The sequence below is a fragment of the Pyxicephalus adspersus genome, chromosome 4, assembly GCF_032062135.1.
Source record: "Pyxicephalus adspersus chromosome 4, UCB_Pads_2.0, whole genome shotgun sequence".
NCBI lineage: Eukaryota > Metazoa > Chordata > Amphibia > Anura > Pyxicephalidae > Pyxicephalus > Pyxicephalus adspersus.
Window position 1 is genome coordinate 14393215 of NC_092861.1, and position 19183 is coordinate 14412397.

General features: G+C 39.0%; 1 protein-coding gene across 1 annotated transcript; it reads left to right on the forward strand.

Moving 5' to 3' along the window:
• The first annotated feature begins 4960 nt into the window (after window positions 1–4960).
• On the forward strand, window positions 4961–18110 carry TP53I3 (tumor protein p53 inducible protein 3). The gene is made up of 6 exons (XM_072407461.1): window positions 4961–5114; window positions 7091–7233; window positions 7477–7744; window positions 8779–8991; window positions 12642–12838; window positions 15375–18110. The coding sequence occupies exons 1-6, from the start codon at window positions 5108–5110 to the stop codon at window positions 15555–15557; spliced, it is 1011 nt and encodes a 336-aa protein (XP_072263562.1). The 5' UTR covers window positions 4961–5107; the 3' UTR covers window positions 15558–18110.
• Window positions 18111–19183: the final 1073 nt, after the last annotated feature.

Below are 19183 nucleotides of genomic sequence, written 5' to 3' on the forward strand. Positions count from 1 at the left end.
GCTTGCTGTTTGATGGAGCTTTGGCTCATAACCTGGCTTCTTCCTGTCCATTGGTCTTGCTTTACTATACCACTATACCTCTTCAATCCTGATTTCACTTTATTTGAAATTGTGATCAGGGGCTTAAGTTTACTTAAGGGTCACAAAACTAGGAGTTTGCCACACAGTTAAAATTTTAACCTCACTTTTAGAGGCTCTAGGACCAGATATACCCGAGACTCTGTTCTTTTGGTCTACAGGCTTTGGGCATGTGTGGATGAACAAATGCAGAAGGCAATCATGTAAATTCTGCTCATATTTTACATCAGTTTAAGAACCTTCTGAGATTATTCCTAATTCATTGACAGGTATTTTTGACCTGCAATTGACCTCCTTCTAAGCTACATCTACTGACAAAAAACTGCTTTTGTATTGGTATTGCTTTGAATGAATGACACAAACTGTTAGAGTCCCAAAAGAATTATTCATCGAAACATCCCAGTTAGGCCACTTTTGTAGGAAATCTTGGCTATAAATGCCTTTTTGGTCAAAATGTAAATTTGTGTTTCTACTTATATTTATGGAGAGCACTCTCTTTGAGTTTGTTTATCTCAAGTACCCCTTGACATGGATCAGTTATGTATTTACAGGGGATCTGTCATGATAGAATAATAGAGGCTGCCATAGATGACTTTTTCTGTTTTATAAACAATTTGATATTTTGTATTTGATAGAGCTTTGAAAATCAGAAGCATGAGTCTCTTGATCTCATCATTAGTAACCCCATGGGGTAAATAAATACATGATCGATAGTTTGAAGGCCAGTAGCTTATGTTCTATGTTACAATAACTGAACTACAATCCAAAAGAGAATAAACAAGTTCTATAATACTTTATATTGTAGTCAATGTCATTCAATCTCCATGCTAATGCTTCACAAATGCTCCCTGATTCCTCCCATCACTGACATATGCCTGAGATATTTCCTTGAAGCTGTGGGGGATCTGTTTATGTGCGCTTGTGGAATAAGATCTTCCTTCTAAAGTTTCATATCAAATCTGTAAAAGGTCAAATATAGTAAGTCAGGTTGAAAAAAAAAATAAGTCCATCAAGTTCATCCACTAGAGAAGTCAACATATCCCAGATATAAAACCCTTTATATGGTGAACTGGTGCCCAAAACTGGACTGCATATTCCAGATGCGGTCTGACAAATGCTTTTGTTATTCAGAAAGAAAACAACGCAAGTGGAGTGCATGAATCCCAAACAGAGACAGCAAGATTTAGAGATTGTATCTAATATTTCCCATTTTATAAAGAAAAGGGAATAAAGATTTCACCTGTTTGTGTGAACTACTAAAAAGATGTTCAAACTGATGATGGAAACAGGCATTGCTGTGCCATTACCAGCCAGCTGTCCACAACGGTTCTTTAGCCCCCCTAGCGGTATTCCAGTGTGTGACTCGGGGTACTTAAAAACATAATAAAAACCCACTTACCTTGCTCCGTCGGCATCCCCCGGTTTCCTGGTGACGTCGGTAAATGTGTCATTGCATGCAGGAGGATCAGCGGGAAATTCAAATCATTCAATCATGAATCAAATCATGGATTCAATACAAAATAGCTGTATTGAGTCCAATACAAAGAAATCTTCATATAATATATATATAATTATATTATATATATATGTATATTATATATGCTGCTGTACAGTTATGGTACATGTTTAACTATATTTTTCATTTTAACAGATTTTTATGTTTTTTTTAAAGTTTATTATTACATTTATTAACTATTGGACATATTTCAGTAAGCTAGGCCTACAATGTAAAATAAATTTCCATGCAAAAAATTGTACCGCTTTCAGCATGGAAATATGGAGAGAGGAAGAACGCTAGGGGGGTTAAGAACCAAGATTTGCACAAATTTATAGCAATCAACAGTGGAACATAATGAGTATCTCACTGCCTCCTCCATTTATTGTCTCTAGACTGCTTCAGGTGATACGCTAGCTTCTCATGAATCTTCCCATCTGGGAAAGTGGTTCAGGAGTCCAAGGAAGTGGTAACGGCATCACATCCTCACTGCCAGGCTGAACGTAGCCCAATCAATGGGAAGATCACAGAGGCTCCAGATGCCATGGAATTCTTTTATATCTTGTGTATTGCTCTACATTGTTTGTCTAAGGCCACTCAATTCTAACATGAATACAGCCCCAGGCCTCGGTTATTTTTAAACAAGTGCACTTAATAATTTAACAAAAAAAATCAAAGCACTGTGGCACTGTTGGCACATCAAAATACTTATATTGGAAAAAAATATTAATTCTGTTCTCAATTATTTTCTTAGGAAAGCAACAATATTCTGGATTTTAGTGATGCAAAAGGTTTAGGGCAGATTTAGGACTTGTGGCAGGAGCAAGTGATCCCATGTAGCTCCCAGCAGCTGGCACCTTGCAATTTTATTAGTGGGTGGATAATAGAAGCACCAAACCGCTCCCTGCCGCCCTAATTTACCCCCATTAGTCTGCTGTGAATAGACAATAACTAAGGCCCGTATTAAAGCTCTCTGAGGCTGGAGAGGATACGCTTTCATCAGAGAAGCTCGGTGATCCAGCAAACTTGGGATGGATTTCTTCAAACTCATTTGCTATTTGCTAGCAAAGTTTTGTATCCTGATTTTGATCCATTCCAGGTTTGCTTGATCACTCAGGTTCACTGATGAAAGTGTATCCTCTCCAGCTTTGGAAAGCTTTCATAAATGAGGCCGTACATGTAGCATCTCCTCCGAGTCAGAGGTTCACTGGTATGAGGAAGTGATAACCACACTGCCAGTTTGAACATAGCTAGATAATAGATAGACATAGAATAGAATATACATATTAGATTGGAGCTTGCTAGTTCTTAGATAATAAAGGACCTGATTGCACAGAAAATAGAAACAGTTGCAATGATAACTAATTGACACTAATCCTTCTTTGGCCAGTGGCTGTCTTTTTAAAATCAGTGTGAATTAATTTGCAGATTGCAAAATATGGTGGCAGTTTTAATATACTGAAGACGGACTCAAACTGTTACTCCTTTGCGGTGCAATTAGTTTTGAATAGATCCCCAACCAGTAAGGCACCAAACCTGCATTGTATTATGCAGCAACATAATACATTGCGTTACTGTGTGTAGGATTTGGGCATGTTGGTTTAGCAACCTATTCATTTTAATAAGCAGCATTATTGCACATACATTCACACACCACAGGTATTGCATTCTAAAGCTGAACCCGACATACAGTATATAAAAATGTATGTTACGTAAGTTAATGCAGCTCTGTAATCCTTAAAATAATAATACCTGTACTTTTTTTCAATTGCAAACAATCTGAGTTTCTAATTTTAACTTGGTGTTTGCAAGTCCTGTGCAGAAGAGCTCAGACTGGGAAAGGGAACAATAGCACAAGGAGCCAATTATTTTCTGATAGGAGGACAAAGCAAAGAAACAAAGAGAGTTGATCTTATAAGTCTGTTGTTTCCCTTTTCACAGGTTGTGGGAAGGACCAGATCTTTAAATGTAATTTAACTACAGCAGCAAAAATCCAGGTCTAATATTAAGCCAGATATGGCTGTGCTGTGCAACAGATCGGAGACAATCCCAGGACAGAATATAGAAAAATACAATTAAAGCAGCCTAGAGTTCAGCTTTAATGTGTTGCAGCAAATCTCCTTTCCATAAAAATAAATGATTTCTTAGTCTGACGGCTTTTGTTCATAAAATATTAACCAAATAATAAGTGATACATAACCTAATGTTTATCTCTGAGTTATAATGATTAACAACCAGGTTAAGGAGACAAATCAATGATAGAGGATTAACAGTAACACCATTCATGGATCATATTCTGCTATTATTTTATTGTAAAGCAGAATAAATGTTCACCAAGAAAAGTAACAATGGCTGAAAAAAAAATTAAAACACACAAGCAGTTATTGTGTTTCCATTTAAAGTTGGAGTTCCTATTTCTTAAAAGACCTGGATCATTTATGGGCACCTAGATGAGAATAATTAGTGCAGAGTAGGTAAAATTGGGGAAAAGAAGTGGTGAGGAATAGGGAACACACAGAGCAGAGTATGAAGGAGGTGGTGAGGAATAGGGAACACACAGAGCAGAGCAGAGTAGCCCATTAGACAGGAAACGACTTGCTGCAGCTTCTGATGATTGCTGAATTGGAATCACACTGTTCAGGGAAATGGAAATAATTACTTCCAGCACAGGAGAGGTCCACCTACAATCGTGCACATAGTAATTCCGGAGTTATGCTTTAATTTCTACCCCTTATCAATGAGATGTTACTAATACGCATACAAATGTTCTAATGTGGCAAAATAAAATACTTTTAATCTAAGAGAAGGCGATCTGGCAAGATCTTTTGATAGAAATAATGAAATACCCCCCTATATACAATCATACTTTTACTATCAGACCAGTTGTTGTCATTCTTCTCTGGCTCCTATCTGTAAATTAAAGATCAACACAGGACAGTTACCAGACCACCAGACTGGGTAAGGTAAAGGGCTTTTTAAATATCTCCTACATACACATACAACCCCCCCCCCCCCCCAACATTTACCCCTTACAGGACTGGAGACAACCTCTTTCCAGGATATGTTTTTTCTTTGCCTATAGAACAATGCAGCTTTAATGGCTGCAGTAAACCAGTTGCACACTACACCTGGTGTGTTTTCTAAGCCTTTTGCACCCCTAGGTGCCCTCTCCTCCTTATAACGCCCCTTCCATTCGCTGGCATGCACTCAGCTCTGTCCTCTGATGAACCTTCCACCAGGGGGCGTGTCTACAAAGACATGAATAAGCATGAGACAGCGCCAGCGGATGGAATAAACCATTCCTCCCTACAGGGGAGCAAATAAAACTTCCAGCTTGCTGAAAACCAACTGTCTTCGGCTTTAGCTACCAACAATCCAAAGTAAATACTTTTTCATTAAACGTTCGTTCAGTTAGTAGGTATAGAATGGAAGTAATATAAAACAAAATACCCCCCTGGTGTAGAATGGAGGAGTCCTGAAGTTGTTGGATAGCCCAGAGTCCCCTGGATGCAGTGACAACCTGCAGGAAGCAGTATGGGAGGTGAGTGAATGGGGTCAGGGGGTCTGTGCTGCACAGGAAGTGTCTGTAGCTAATGTCAGGGCGTGTGGCACTGCAATATCTGCATAATTGGCAGTATTAATGCTTCACAAGCCTCTTCTTGGGACAGTTTCAAGGTTTTGCATTGCTTTGCAATGAAATCTAGTTTTCAGTATTCATTGCAATAGCTACCAATGTAAGGAAAGAAGACTGAAATGGTGTTATCATTTTGCTGCAGATCCTCTGAAGCATGTCCTCAGTCTCCTCTCCCCCCAGTGATCAGACTGCAATATAACATGTCAGAGGATGAGGCTGCAGCAGAGACTGAGTTGTGTCCAACATTTGTGACTGCAGCAAAATACTGCTCAGGCACCAGAATTTACATAGCTGTGACATCTCAGGCCAGGAAGTATATGATGACCCTGGATGATGCCAGAACAAATATGGCCCCGTAGCATTTCTAAGGGGAGTACTGTGATCTCTGTGAGAAAAAACAAATGCTTATAAAATAAATGTCACTGCAACACAATTTGTGCATGTGGTACTACTATTGTACTGCATCATGCATGGTAAACTTCCAAAGAATGGTAGTTTGTACCTACAGAGTTGGTAGGGTTATTGTTAGGGATAAAGGAAGGGTGACATTAGGGGTACAGGAAGGGGTAGTGTTAGGGTACAGGATAGGTTAATGTTAGGGGTACAAGAAGGATTAGTGTAGGGCTACAGATAGGGTTAGTGTAGGTGTATATGAACGATTAGTGTTAGGGGTACAGGAAGGGTTAATGTTAGGAGTACAGGAAGGGTTAGTGTAGGGGTACAGGAATGATTGGTGTAGGGGTACAGGTAGGGTTAGTGTAGAGGTACAGGAAAGATTAGTGTAGGGGTACAAGAAGGATTAGTGTAGGGGTACAAGAAGGATTAGTGTAGGGGTACAGGTAGGGTTAGTGTAGGGATACAGGAGAGATTAGTGTAAGGGTACAGGAAGGATTAGTGTAGGGGTACAGGAAGGGTAAAATTAGGGTTACAGGTCAGGTCAGTGTAAATGTTATAGTGAGGATTAGTGTTAGACATACAGGGTGGATTGGTGTTGCAGGTTACATAATTATTGTTATGGGGTTACAGGTTGGAATATTTTGGGGGTACAGGGAGGGTTAGTGTAGAGGTACAGGAAGGGTTAGTATTAGGTTACAGGTAGGGTTAGTGTTGGGGTACAGGAAAGATTAGTGTAGGGGTACAGGAAAGATTAGTGTAGGGGTACAGGAAAGATTAGTGTAGGGGTACAGGAAGGGTAATATTAGGGTTACAGGTCAGGTCAGTGTAAGTGTTATAGAGAGGATTGGTGTTAGACATACAGGGTGGGTAGGTGTTGCAGGGTACATAATTATTGTTATGGGGACAGGTTGGATTAGTTTGGGGGTACAGGGAGGGTTACAGGGAAGTTTAGTGTTAGATATACAATGAGTATCTTGGTGACAGGGAAGATTAGTGTTAGAATTATAGAGAGCATTAGTTTTAGGCACACAGACCAGGTTAGTGTTACAGGGACAGTTAGGATTTCAGGAAGATTAATGTGAGGGTTACAGGGAGGTAATGGTATTGTTAGTGTTAGGAATATAGTGAAGGTTAGTTCTAGGGTTACAGGAGTGGCTAGTGTTAGGGCCAATGCCAATGGCATCAGATGAACAACAGTTTCAAACCCCTCTGAGGTAATTGACAGGTGAATATGACCTGCAGTTAACCTGCATTTGACCTGCTTCAAGTAAGATTTGCATTTCTACAGACTTTTATTGTATTTCAATTCTCACTAGAGCCCAAAGGGTTACTATAAGGGTTCATTTTGGGGTTACAATTAAGTTTTAGAGTTAATAGGGAGGGTTAGTGCTGGTGAAATTGTTTGTGTGTCACCCCAGTACTGAGACGTGGCAGAGAAGGGTAATGACATCTGGCGATCTGTACATGTGTTTGTTTCTATTTTGCAGATAAAATGTTGGCTGCACATTTCGATGCTCCAGGAGGGCCGGATAATCTCTACATTAAAGAAGTTGACAGACCCGTCCCAAAGGAAGGCGAGGTCCTGGTACAAGTCCATGCCAGTGCACTGAACAGGGCAGATTTGCTACAGGTATGTCCGGAACTACACTTTAAATAAACCCCTCCCTGCCTATTTATGAATATTCATAGGAACGTTGATCTGTGATTAGCCGGTGTATTTTCTGTAAAGAGAATGAGCTATCAATATAATTTGATTACATTGTATAATATTAAATATTATTTTTGTAATTGTTTTACTTGAATTAATTAAATATTTAAAAGATTTGAACTGCTATTTAAAAAATGGCACATATAAAGTTTATTCATTTTGCAGACAAGGGGATATTACCCCCCACCCCCTGGAGCCAGTCAGATTATAGGTCTAGAAGCAGCGGGGAAAGTGGTGGCCCTGGGTCCGGGTGCTGACGGACGCTGGAAGATCGGAGATCGAGTGATGGCTCTTCTTACTGGAGGAGGAAATGCCCAGTTCGTCGCTGTTCCTGCCACTCAGCTTATGCCAATCCCTCCTGGCATGACAGATACCGATGCTGCCGCCATTCCTGAGGTCTGGCTCACCTCATACCAACTCTTGCACTTTGTGGGTGAGTGGATTTTTTATAGTATTTAAAATGTATTTGTTTTAAAATAAATAAAACTTCATTCCTGTTTTTATGGGTGATTTTTAGGTGATAGATGGAGCCTGGTAGTCTCAAAGCTTATCAAATAGCTTAGATACCCCAACAGGGTGATCACCTTCCCCAGTTCTTCATTGCATATTACTTCTATAGAATTTGTTCTATACACCTAACCCTAAATCCCCCCCCCCCCCATCTTCAACCAATAGCACATATTTTTTTGCTTTTTATTTATTCTTACCCCTTCCAGATGTCTACATGATAAGTGTGGTTCTTCTTCTGATCTTCACCAGGTGGTTGGACCTCAGTGATGCAGAGAACGGTGGGAAAATGATGATGTCAGCTTTTTCTCTGCATCGTTGCAATGGTTTTCTATCGCCTCCTCAGGGGCGGGTCTATAACTTCCTATTTTCACAGTATGCTTATAGTCTATGCGACGTTGGGCTTCATTCAACATGGAAGACTTAATACAACAGGATTGTGTTGTGTACAGTGTCAGAGAGTAGGTGAATATTGCAGCCTTTTCATTTTTTCTTTCCAAAATAAAAAATCTATATTGATTTTTAGGCTCTAAGGCCCCACGAGTATCATCCACCTGTCCAATGAAAGTCTACTTATTGGCTTTTGATGTAGCATAGATGACAGGGCTAGGATTCAAAGCCAAGCTCTTGGTAATAAATTGAAACCTTTTTTCAATAAATTGGTGAACAGTGGTTAGTTTTCTAAAAAACTCATCTCCCATTTTTTAGTTTTTGTTTAGCACCAGCAGAAAGAAGAATGGAAAATAAGTGGGTTCCAAATAATTACTGTGCATAAAAAGAAAAGATATTTTGAAACAACACCCAAGAAACACACTAAAAAAGTTACATTCCATTTAGAAATTCTTGTATACCTTGATTATGAACATTATGTTTTTTTTGACTCTCAGTGGAGCATTGTAATTATTTTTATCTTTGTGTTTATTTAGTGATGTTTTTCTATTTTTTTTATATATATATAAGGTAAGGTCCGGAAAGGGGAGACGGTGTTGATACACGCGGGAGCTAGTGGTGTCGGCACTGCGGCCATCCAGCTGTGCCGTTTGGCTGGAGTTCTTCCTATGGTGACGGCTGGATCAGCTGAAAAACTTGAGTTCACCAAAAAACTGGGAGCAGCTTCTGGTTTCAACTACAAAGATGAGGACTTTGGCACTAAATGTCTGGAGGCCACAAAAAGTAAGTTTAGTGCAGCTGCTTGATACACACAGGTTAATCACTAACAGAAAGAGAGCACAGACCAGAGAGCTGATATATGAAACTAGGGGAAAAGGCATGGGGTCATCCAAAGCATCAGATCACATCATTGCTTTTTGATTTGACAACTGTGCTTACACGACAGCTGAAATCTGATTGGCCGTCAAATGTATTGCTACAGCTCGCTTTTGATCTTCTTTTTTTATTTTAGATTAAATTCACTGTAATACAGCAACATGATAAAATCAATGTTCTGTTTAGCATGCAATCTGTAATACTTGGTGTTGGGTCTTTCTGAGTGGTCATTTTTTTGACATAAGGTTCCTCTCACCACCAAGAAGAAATAAAACCTTTGCAGCTTACAGCTGATTTCTGGGAAAATATTCACTTTCTAACCCATCCTGCATATTTATGTTCCTGCCATGTGAGGCAAGGTATACTCAAGTGGAACTAAAGTCCAACTTTGAAATATACATGATCAGGCAAGTGGTTCTTTCAGAAAGGGACAGGCAATGTTCGTGATTGCTGCCCAGCTGTCAAATTGTGCATGCGCAGCTCAGCGGTGGTTGCAAAGAAAGCTTGAAAATCCCAGCTGCAACGCATGTGTTGAGAGTTAATGAATTTTAGGGAGTTACGTCAGCCCACCATGCTGAAGGTCATAAGAAGGAAGAAGATAAGAAGGAAGAAGGCAGTGTCCTGCGATGGAACAGGTGAATAGCATGGGTTTAATTTAATTTTAACTAAATCTACTGTCCCAGTCCTGTGCCAGTGCCACTTCTTGGGGTGGAGAAGAACATTAATCTAGTCCTGCAGATTAGGCCGTCCTAGCTGGTCCTTGGGATCCTTCTTGCTGTAATCTGGATTCTAGGAGGTTGCTACAACCCTGTGGCATTAGACTAAAGATCCATGGTAATAGAAAAAAAGGGGCTTTCTTTAATTATTTTTTCCAAAATCCCAGCAACCAATAACGGGATGGGACAAGGTAAGCTAAGAGAGCGCCTATAAAGTTAAATAAAAATGTCTTACACTATAGCACCTCCTAGCATATTAATCAACCCCCCCCCCCCCCCCCCCCCCCCCCCCATATAACCTAACTGGTAAAACTAAGCCTTTGCACTTTTAGCAAAAATCTTCACAGTGAGACACCTTCAGCAAAAAATACAAATGAAAACCATGTTAACCCTAAATCCCACCCAAAAAAGTTTTTGGCTATACAGGCACTTTAAATTCATTTTTCAATGTGAGCAGTGTGTTTGTCTAAATTTTACTTTTTACAAGGACTGTAAGAAACAGATACTGTCTGTACAGCAGTGCTCCGTCGAGAAGTTGCACAAGAAGCCAAATATATGATCACATGTGTATATATAAATTTATATATATATCCGTGTTCAACCCAGAATTTTTGTTAAGCCGGGTGGCAAGAAATTGTAGGCGGGTGTCAGTCCCTTTTTTTTGACCCAATTCTTTAGTAACCACTCAAAAACAGCCAGGTGGTTACTGAAAAGTGCCAGTGGTACACCCAGCTAAAAAAGGCTGGGGAGAACACTGTATATATATATATATTATACATGTATTTATTATATGCAGTAAATGTAGCCTAGTAATAGTAATACTGCTCAATATATATATAGCTAAAGTGATACGACATTTCCATAGAAGTATAAAACAGGCTGACAAAGAGAGAGAGATAAGCTCACCAGTGTGCTGCTTCTCTCATTTTACTCTTCAGTGACAGGTTGGGAAAGGAAAAGAAATTAAAACTGCAGCAAAGAATTGAACTTCAGGTCCAGTCCTGTGCAGAACTGTGTTGGATGGATAGAAAAACAAATCCTTTGCCAGGAAAAACCAATCCTATCTATGTTTTGCTTGAAATGTATTAATATAAAACTGAACAGATAATTAGTAGTTGATGAATACCAGTGTATTTCTGCTAGAAGGGCAAATATTCTTGTTACGCTTTTTTAAACAGCCAATACCGATATTTCTGAAAGCCCTGGGGTTAGCAGTGTTATTATCTGCAGATTAGTCAACATTTTGCAAGCCTGAGCCTAGTACACAAAATGTAATCTTTAGTGTGTGTTAAGTGCGGCACATCTAACGTGGGGCAATAGTCACTGAACGCAGCTTGTCCGTTCCGCACTCCTGACATTACAATGCCAGTTTACACAATACAACCAGCTTACGTGCCCTGTGCTTTGTCCACTCCTTAATGTTCTGGTAATTCAAGGATATGAGTTGTGTTCCTTCTCAGAATTTCCCATCAAGTGTTTTACAATTTAAAGTCTTTATAGTGTTGCTATCTATTCTTCTACGCTGTTGGTTTTGGCCTCCTGCAGACTGAATAAACCTTGTGAGTCAGATATCTGCCATATTACGTTAGGCTATCACAGGGCGTGCCAGTTATCATTAATACATTGGTAAACATACTAAATGGAGATGGCAGGGCTTCTTGTTTGAACCTGTAGCTGTGATCTAATACAGAAGGGAAATTAGCAAATCTTCTACATTGTTTCTTATTCATTGCAACTGAACCTGGACAATTTTCTTCACCTGTTGCATTCCTCTATTTCTAAAGGAAACATAATATGGGGAGGTATATTTCAGTGGGCTCACACATACCTGAGCCAAATCAAAGCTTGTTCTGACCATTCAGACATTTTTTATTCTTTATACAAAGAGCAAACAATTACTAAATGTACTAAAGGAATAGTTGCTGCTCACTTCCAAGGTGAATTATCAACTTGCAAGGGATAGTTCTTTCACCTTAGTAAATGAAATAAAGCTCTGCTGATGTGATGATGAAAAAAACTCTCTTGCTAATGTGATGATGAAAAAAACTTTTCTTACTAAGATTTCTCTTTATGTGATTTGGTGATTGGCTAAGTAATTTATCCCTGGCAAAGTGATATTTCACCCTGGTAAGTGAACAGCTTAGGTTCATTTTTTTTGGGCAGGTTCAGACCTTCTTCAGGATTTATCCATCCCATGACTAGCACCTTGGCAGCAAATCGGTCTCTCTTACTTCAGCATTGGTTCTTAAAGAACCAGCATCTGCACATGTAACCGCTGGCATCAGTGATCATACTGGTACCATTCACTGTCACCACTATCCATTCTCTATGGAGCTGCCGCCTGAGAGAAGCTACATGTTGCGTCTACTCAGAAGCAGTGATTCCCTTGCATGAGGAAGAGGTAAATGCACCGCAACTTCATGTCCAGTGTGAACATAGACTTAATGAACCAGCCCCAGTGGCCAACTAACCATTTCCCTAACCATTACTTACCCATTCTCCCTGAAAACAACCAAAAAATCTATAGCAATTCATTCTTTGAAGAAAGTTGATGATGTCACAATCTAGTGTAGGTGTAAAATTCTTAATACCGGGATACAGACGCAATATTGCATTTATTCATAGTTTATTGCTTTCCTATATGTATTCCCCTTTCATTACCACATACCACTGCCCCAGACTGTGCCGTCTTCCACTTTTTTTTAACATACATAGTACCTTCAGAATTTGTGTATAACTTGGCTTTCTGCAGAGGTTGTAAATCATTTAAAGCTTTTGCCTTCTAATTTATTTCTGGGATAAATTCTGCTCATGTTATAACCTGCACATTCTCTTCTACAGATGTTGGGGCTGATGTCATATTAGACTGCGTGGGAGCGACACACTGGCAGAAGAATCTACAGTGCCTGAACACTGATGGCCGCTGGGTTGTCTATGGGTTGATGGGCTCCGGTGAGATCCATGGAGATTTTCTGACACTATTATTGAGGAAAAGGGGAAGCCTTCTGGCCAGTACGCTGAGATCTCGCTCCCATGAGGCAAGAAAAAACACACATTGTGTATGGTGTTATGTACAAAGGGGTGCTGAGAAGTTTTGGCTTTGCCCAGAAAGAAGAGAACCAGTGTTATGAAATAACAAATTTTTTAAACATATTCCCCCCTGAGACTGATGCACTTGGTACATTGTAGTTACAGCTTTTCAAGACCGTTAAAATAAAAGTCCTTTGGTTGGGCCGCAAATCAGCTGTTAGCAGCATCTTTGACGTCAGAAATGTCCTCAAAACGTTGCCCCTTCAGGTGTTTCTTCAAATTCGGGAACAGATAATAGTCTGAAGGGGCCAGATCAGGTGAGTAGGGGGGATGGTGGACCAATTGGAAACCCATGGTGTTCAATTTGGCAGCCACAACGTTGGACGTGTGCACAGGTGCATTGTCCTGCAAAAAAAGGATCCTTTTGGTCAACTTTCCACTGCGTTTCTTCTTAATTGCCTCCTTCAGCTGGCCCAGGTTAGCATAATACTGTCCGGTGATACTAGAGCCCTGAGGTAAGTAGTCCACCAACAGAATACCATCTTTGTCCCAGAAAACGGACGTCAGGACTTTTTTGGCTTGTTTCTGGGTTCGGAATTTCTTCGGCTGCGGGTACCCACTGTGGCACCATTCCTTTGACTGTTCCTTGGTTTCAGGATCATAGATGTGGAGCCAGGTTTCATCCTCAGTCACTAACCTAGCCAAAAAGTCCTGTGCAGCTTCAAAATGGGCCAAAGCTGCTTTGGATGCTTCAACACGTTCCGTCTTCTTATCACTGTTCAAACATTTGGGCACCCACTTCGCTGAAAGCTTGCGCATGTCTAGGAGTGTGGTGATAACAAACCCAACACGCTCCCGTGAGATGTCAAGCATCTGGGCTATCTTTTTTGCAGATATTCGCCGGTCCTCAATAATCAGCTCATGGACAGCATCGCAGGTTGCCGGGTCAGTTGAGGTTGGGGGGCGCCCACTGCGGGGCTCATCTTCAACGGTGAAATGCTGGGTCTTGAAATGAGATATCCAGATTTTGACAGTGCTGTAGGAAGGACACTTCTCCCCAGTGTTTGTGATATCTCAGTGTGAATGTCCTTTGCTGATTTTCCCTGGAGAAACAAAAACCTAATGACAGCCCGTAATTGCAACGACGTGAAACTTGCTTGTGCCTCTGCCATTGCAGCTTCTCACTAAGAAAAAACAGTTTTAAGAATCACAAAGACCTGATATTTGCACAGTTACATACTAAGATATTAGGCTGTCATATGCCCTCACACTCATTTTTCTATTTCATCTGGAAGGGGGCAAAGCCAGGAACTTCTCAGCACCCCCTCGTATAGTCTCTTTGGATTTTATGTTGTTTTTATTAACTTGTGTTGACAGGCTTCTTTTCCTATACATGTCATTGTAGGTTTCACTCTACTTTATTGTATTTTGGGATTCCATTCATAATGAAAGGCAATGCACTGCACATAGAGAGTGTGAATGGTTGTGCATTGAAGCAATGTGCATTAGTCTACTTTTCGTGGACAAAAAAACCCAAGCCGCATAGACACAGGTCACAATCCTAAACTAGGAGACGCAAGTAAGGACCCTAAACTTGGAATCCCAATTGTGTGGTACTGTCCAATCTATTGCACAGGGAGAGGACCCCTTGTAACTTTCAGATTTTCTTGTTATATAGTTCTGTAGGTATGGTGTTCATATGTAGCAATAAATTGGGGAAGGATTAAAACCAAGTTATATTTGCTGTGTCCTGCAGAAAACACCTGCTTAGGATTGTCACTAGAGGCGATAGAAAGCTTTCTAATGGGGGTACCTTTTCTGGTGACAACTGTCTAAGAGGGGAGTTAGGATTTCTTCTCACATCTTGTTTGTCAGGAGACTAAGTGAAAGGAAAATATTCCCATCTGGAAACAGACAGCAAAAAATAAACTTACAGAGGTTTTTATTCTTCCTTCCTTAGTCTATCCAAAACTAAAAACAAGATCTGCATATTTTTCAAATGGAAAACCTTTCTTTAAAAATATTCTACAATAAACATAAGGGATAATAATATACATTGTGTTCACCAAATGTCTTGGCAAACCCAGATATTACCATATATAGGTAGCATTGATTTCATACCTGTGCTGTGAATATTCTGTGCATAGAGCAGAGCTGTAGGAGGGACATAGTAATTCCACCGACTACAGGCTGCCTGCAGAAAACTACAGGGGGCGGATAAAAGACCAGTCACCCTGCACAAAGAGCGAGAGCAGCAGTGGCCGGTCTTTAATATAGTAAACTCCTACATAGAGGAAAATCTTCATACTGCACATATAAATAAGAAATACCCAAAGAACTCCGAAATTCAATTAAGAATACATTTGCCTCTTTTATGCAGAATAGACAATAATATCTAATAGACAGTAATAAAAATAGTTCATCGAAATCTTGTATTGCAGTCATCAAAAAATTAATCTTGATAGGAAAAGCTATTTTGTACACTGACATGTGGACACTATACAAGCTTTATATGTGTTTAACACTGTTCTGCTTATGTTGCAGTACAAGGAGGAGCTGGTGAAGGCTTTCACAGAACAGGTTCTGCCTTACTTTTCCCCTGGAGGTTCTATCCAGCTGCGGCCAATAGTGGACAGCGTGTTCCCCTTTGACCAGATCGCTGATGCACATCGCCGCATGGAAGCCAACAAGAACATGGGAAAAATCGTTCTTCAGATCCCTGTGTGACACCATTGTGGACGCCAACAAGAACATGGGGAAAATCGTTCTTCAGATCCCTGTGTGACACCATTGTGTGTAATAACACAATCTGTATACAATCCTTACCAGAAGACAAATATGACACTACTCTGTATGTGTTCAATCTGTAATGTGATTTTTGGAAAATTGACAATATTCTGATAAAAACATTCCCAATTTTAGACAGATCCCTGAGCTGTGCTAATTTTTAGTACAGGTGAAGTGTTGGAGCGCTGGAGATCTGAAGTTCTCTGTATGAGATGATATATATGAAGTTCTTTGTATGAGATGATCAGCATGAATTTACATTGTGTTACTTGCACAGAGCAGCTCTTAATGTATAAAATACAAAAAGGTCCTTACATGGGTATTCATTTGGGGTTATAAGCCAAATAATTTTAAGTCTTTATGATTCATTCCCAAGGATAGGAAGCAAGAAAAAACATTTGATAGGATCACTATGTTTAAAGATGCTCCAATATATATCAAATTATATACAGTGTTTTTATTCTGTACATGTATAGGGAGAATGTTGTTTTAAATCAATTGCTTGTCCTTAAGTTCTTACCAAAGCGGTAACATTTCTTTTAGTGACCAGGACCCAGGGCCTCAATATGGCCATCATCGGAGTGAAAAGTCGTTAGGATGAAGCAAACTGATGTACTCTCTCATTAGCTCCAAGTGCACAATGGTTGCCTTCCCAAAGGTATTCTTTATATCTTCCTGGAGTTTAGCTTTAACCCCTTTCCACCCACAATCAGTATAATGTTCAGTTTCAAGTGTCATATACAGCTCCTACTAATAATCAGGATCTAACCAAACTAAGTTCTGATTATGTGATCATTATGTGATGACATGCACATTCATTAGGAAAATAAGCAAGCTAAATGTGGCCGTTTTCATTTTGGTAATACTGTAATTGTCTGATACAATTAGAACTTAAACAAATCTTCTGTTATTTCAATCTTTGCAAATTTGTCAACCTACAAAAAAAAAATAAAAAATAAAAAAAAACATTGTTCCAAACAAAAGCTTTTGTCCTTTAGAAATAAAAATAAATATAAAGGTGTGGGACTTAGAATTTTTGGTAAGTTACCCAGCCCTGCTGATGCTTCTAAATTTCTCCCTTGGCTTTTAGGAATCAATGATTTTTTGTCACAAAAGGATTGAAGAAGCAAGCAAATATTATACTTCAGTAACTGGTGGGCACATTGGTGTATAGCACAAAGAGCTGTTTTTGGATTTTTTTGAAGCTTAGAAGCTGCAGAGGCTGAGCTCATCTGAAGGCCACCTACATCAGTTATGTAATTATTACACAAAGGGGGGGGGTACATTTTTTACACAAGTAGAAGAGTACTGTACGGCTATTTTTCATTTCTGTCTTCTACTATAAAAATGGGTTTTATCAGTATGAATCTGAGCTTTTGCTAGTGGTATTGAATGGTAAAACCGCTCAGAAAATATTACCATTGGACGAAATTAGTTTGTTCATTCTGCTTTAAAAGACACTTAAGCTGCATACACACTTCCAATTATTATCGTTTGTAAACGAACGACGAACGATCCTGCACGATATCTGCGAAGGATCGTATAGCACCAACCCTGTACATACAGATAACGACACGATCGTTCAAAGATGTGTGTATATATATATACATATATATATATATATATATATATATATATATTTACATATATGAATATATATATATGTATATATTTACACACACACTCATATACACAATACAGCCTGTATCGAACGTTCGTTCATCGCGCATGCTCAGAACATGCACGATCACTGAACGACCGTACACACAATAGATGGTGAAGGATCGTCGTCCAATCCGATCCGCCCGTCCGGTCGTTCATTTCGATTTTTGGCCAATCGGTCGGTCGTTCGTCGTTCATTTCCAACGATAAAAATTGGACGTGTGTACGCAGCTTTAGTATGTTTAATATTCTCTGATAGGCAGTAGGAGGGGCCAGCAGAGCTGCACATTTCTCCAGACATTACTTGTACCCTTAATAGGCTTGTATTGGTGCCTCTTGCAAATAGTAGGGGCTCTATTTATAAAACGGGGAATTAGACATTCCCTAGTGGGAATCTTCCAGGTCCATGTGTTTCAATGGCAGTAATTGGTTGACATTCCCTAATTTATAAATAGAGCCCTTAAAAACAGTTATGCAAGCATTTGCAAATGCTTTTACAAGAAGCTTCAAAGTAAAAAAGCAACTTCTGTGCTAGGCTTTTGTCATCCCTTGTGGACATCTGACAAGGTCTAGGAGTTACACCCGTGGTAAACCTACAATAAAATGTTGTTATTCTAAACTTAATCTAAGATACTCAGATAGATTGGATAATCAGAATATTACTGTCACATACATTGTATATTATTAGAATATGAGAGTTGGTGTTGGGTCATTTTATGATTTTATACTTTTATAAAATTCTTTTTGATTTTTTATCTGGTACTGTGTGTGTGGTATTACTTTTACCTTTGTTTAATCCAGGTGTTTTCAATAAAAATAATTTGTGTGGTATCTGGAGAATTGATCTGATAAAACAGTTATCTTTATTGGTTTAATGAAAATAACAAAATCAGTTTTGTATAGAGCAGTAAAATAAACACTGGAGATGACAACATAATCTGTACTATTTATAAAACTGGGAATCAGACATTCTCTTTTAGAAATTTTCCAGGTCTATGTATTGGGTACATAGGTTGAAAAAAGACATAAGTCAGTCTAGTTGATTCACTAGAGAAATAAACATATCTCAGCTAAACCTTATAAACCAGCGGTCGCCAACCTTTCGGACCTCTAAATTAATAATTTTAAATCCTGCGGACCATTAGTATGAATTTTAAAAAAAGATAAATACATTTGTAAAATAATGATCTTCCTTATGGTGCTGACAAGGACTGTGGAGGCTCTGATTCATTGATCAGCTCACGGTTAAGTGAAGTATTACTATTGTTACTATTATCATTAGTTGCATTATCTTTGGTATTACTAAGGAAATGCAAAATATTTGTTTGCTTTTTCTCACTCATTATGGGTTTATTTCATTCCAATCTAAGACCAAACAAGAAATGATAATTATCAAAGTCAAACTATTTGATGTCATTAAATATAACAGGTAAAGAAAATTCACAGTTAAGGTCATACTTACCTAAAAGATCATCTGGGAAATAAACATAAAATAAAACAATCGGATGAGAATCAGTATTGGCGGAGCGGGGTGACTGTTGTAATGGTGGAAACAATACTGAAGCGTACGGCTCGGCAGCGGTTGCCTCATACAACTTTACACTACACTGACGTCACGCTGCGCCTCCCTTGTTTTTCCGTCTCTAGTAGAGTTTGTGAATTTAGTGCAATATAAAGGCCAAAATTGTCATTCAGAATATAAAACTTTATTAGAATAATATTTTTGTTTTTTTAATAATAAAACATAAAAATTGCAAATAATGTAAACATTTTTCTGTAGACGGCTAAAATTTTATCACGGACCACCGGTTGACAACTACTTCTATAGACAGTATATAAGACCCTATATTATAGTTATAATTAATAAAAAAGTCACAATTTTCTACAAAAAACAAGATAATAAA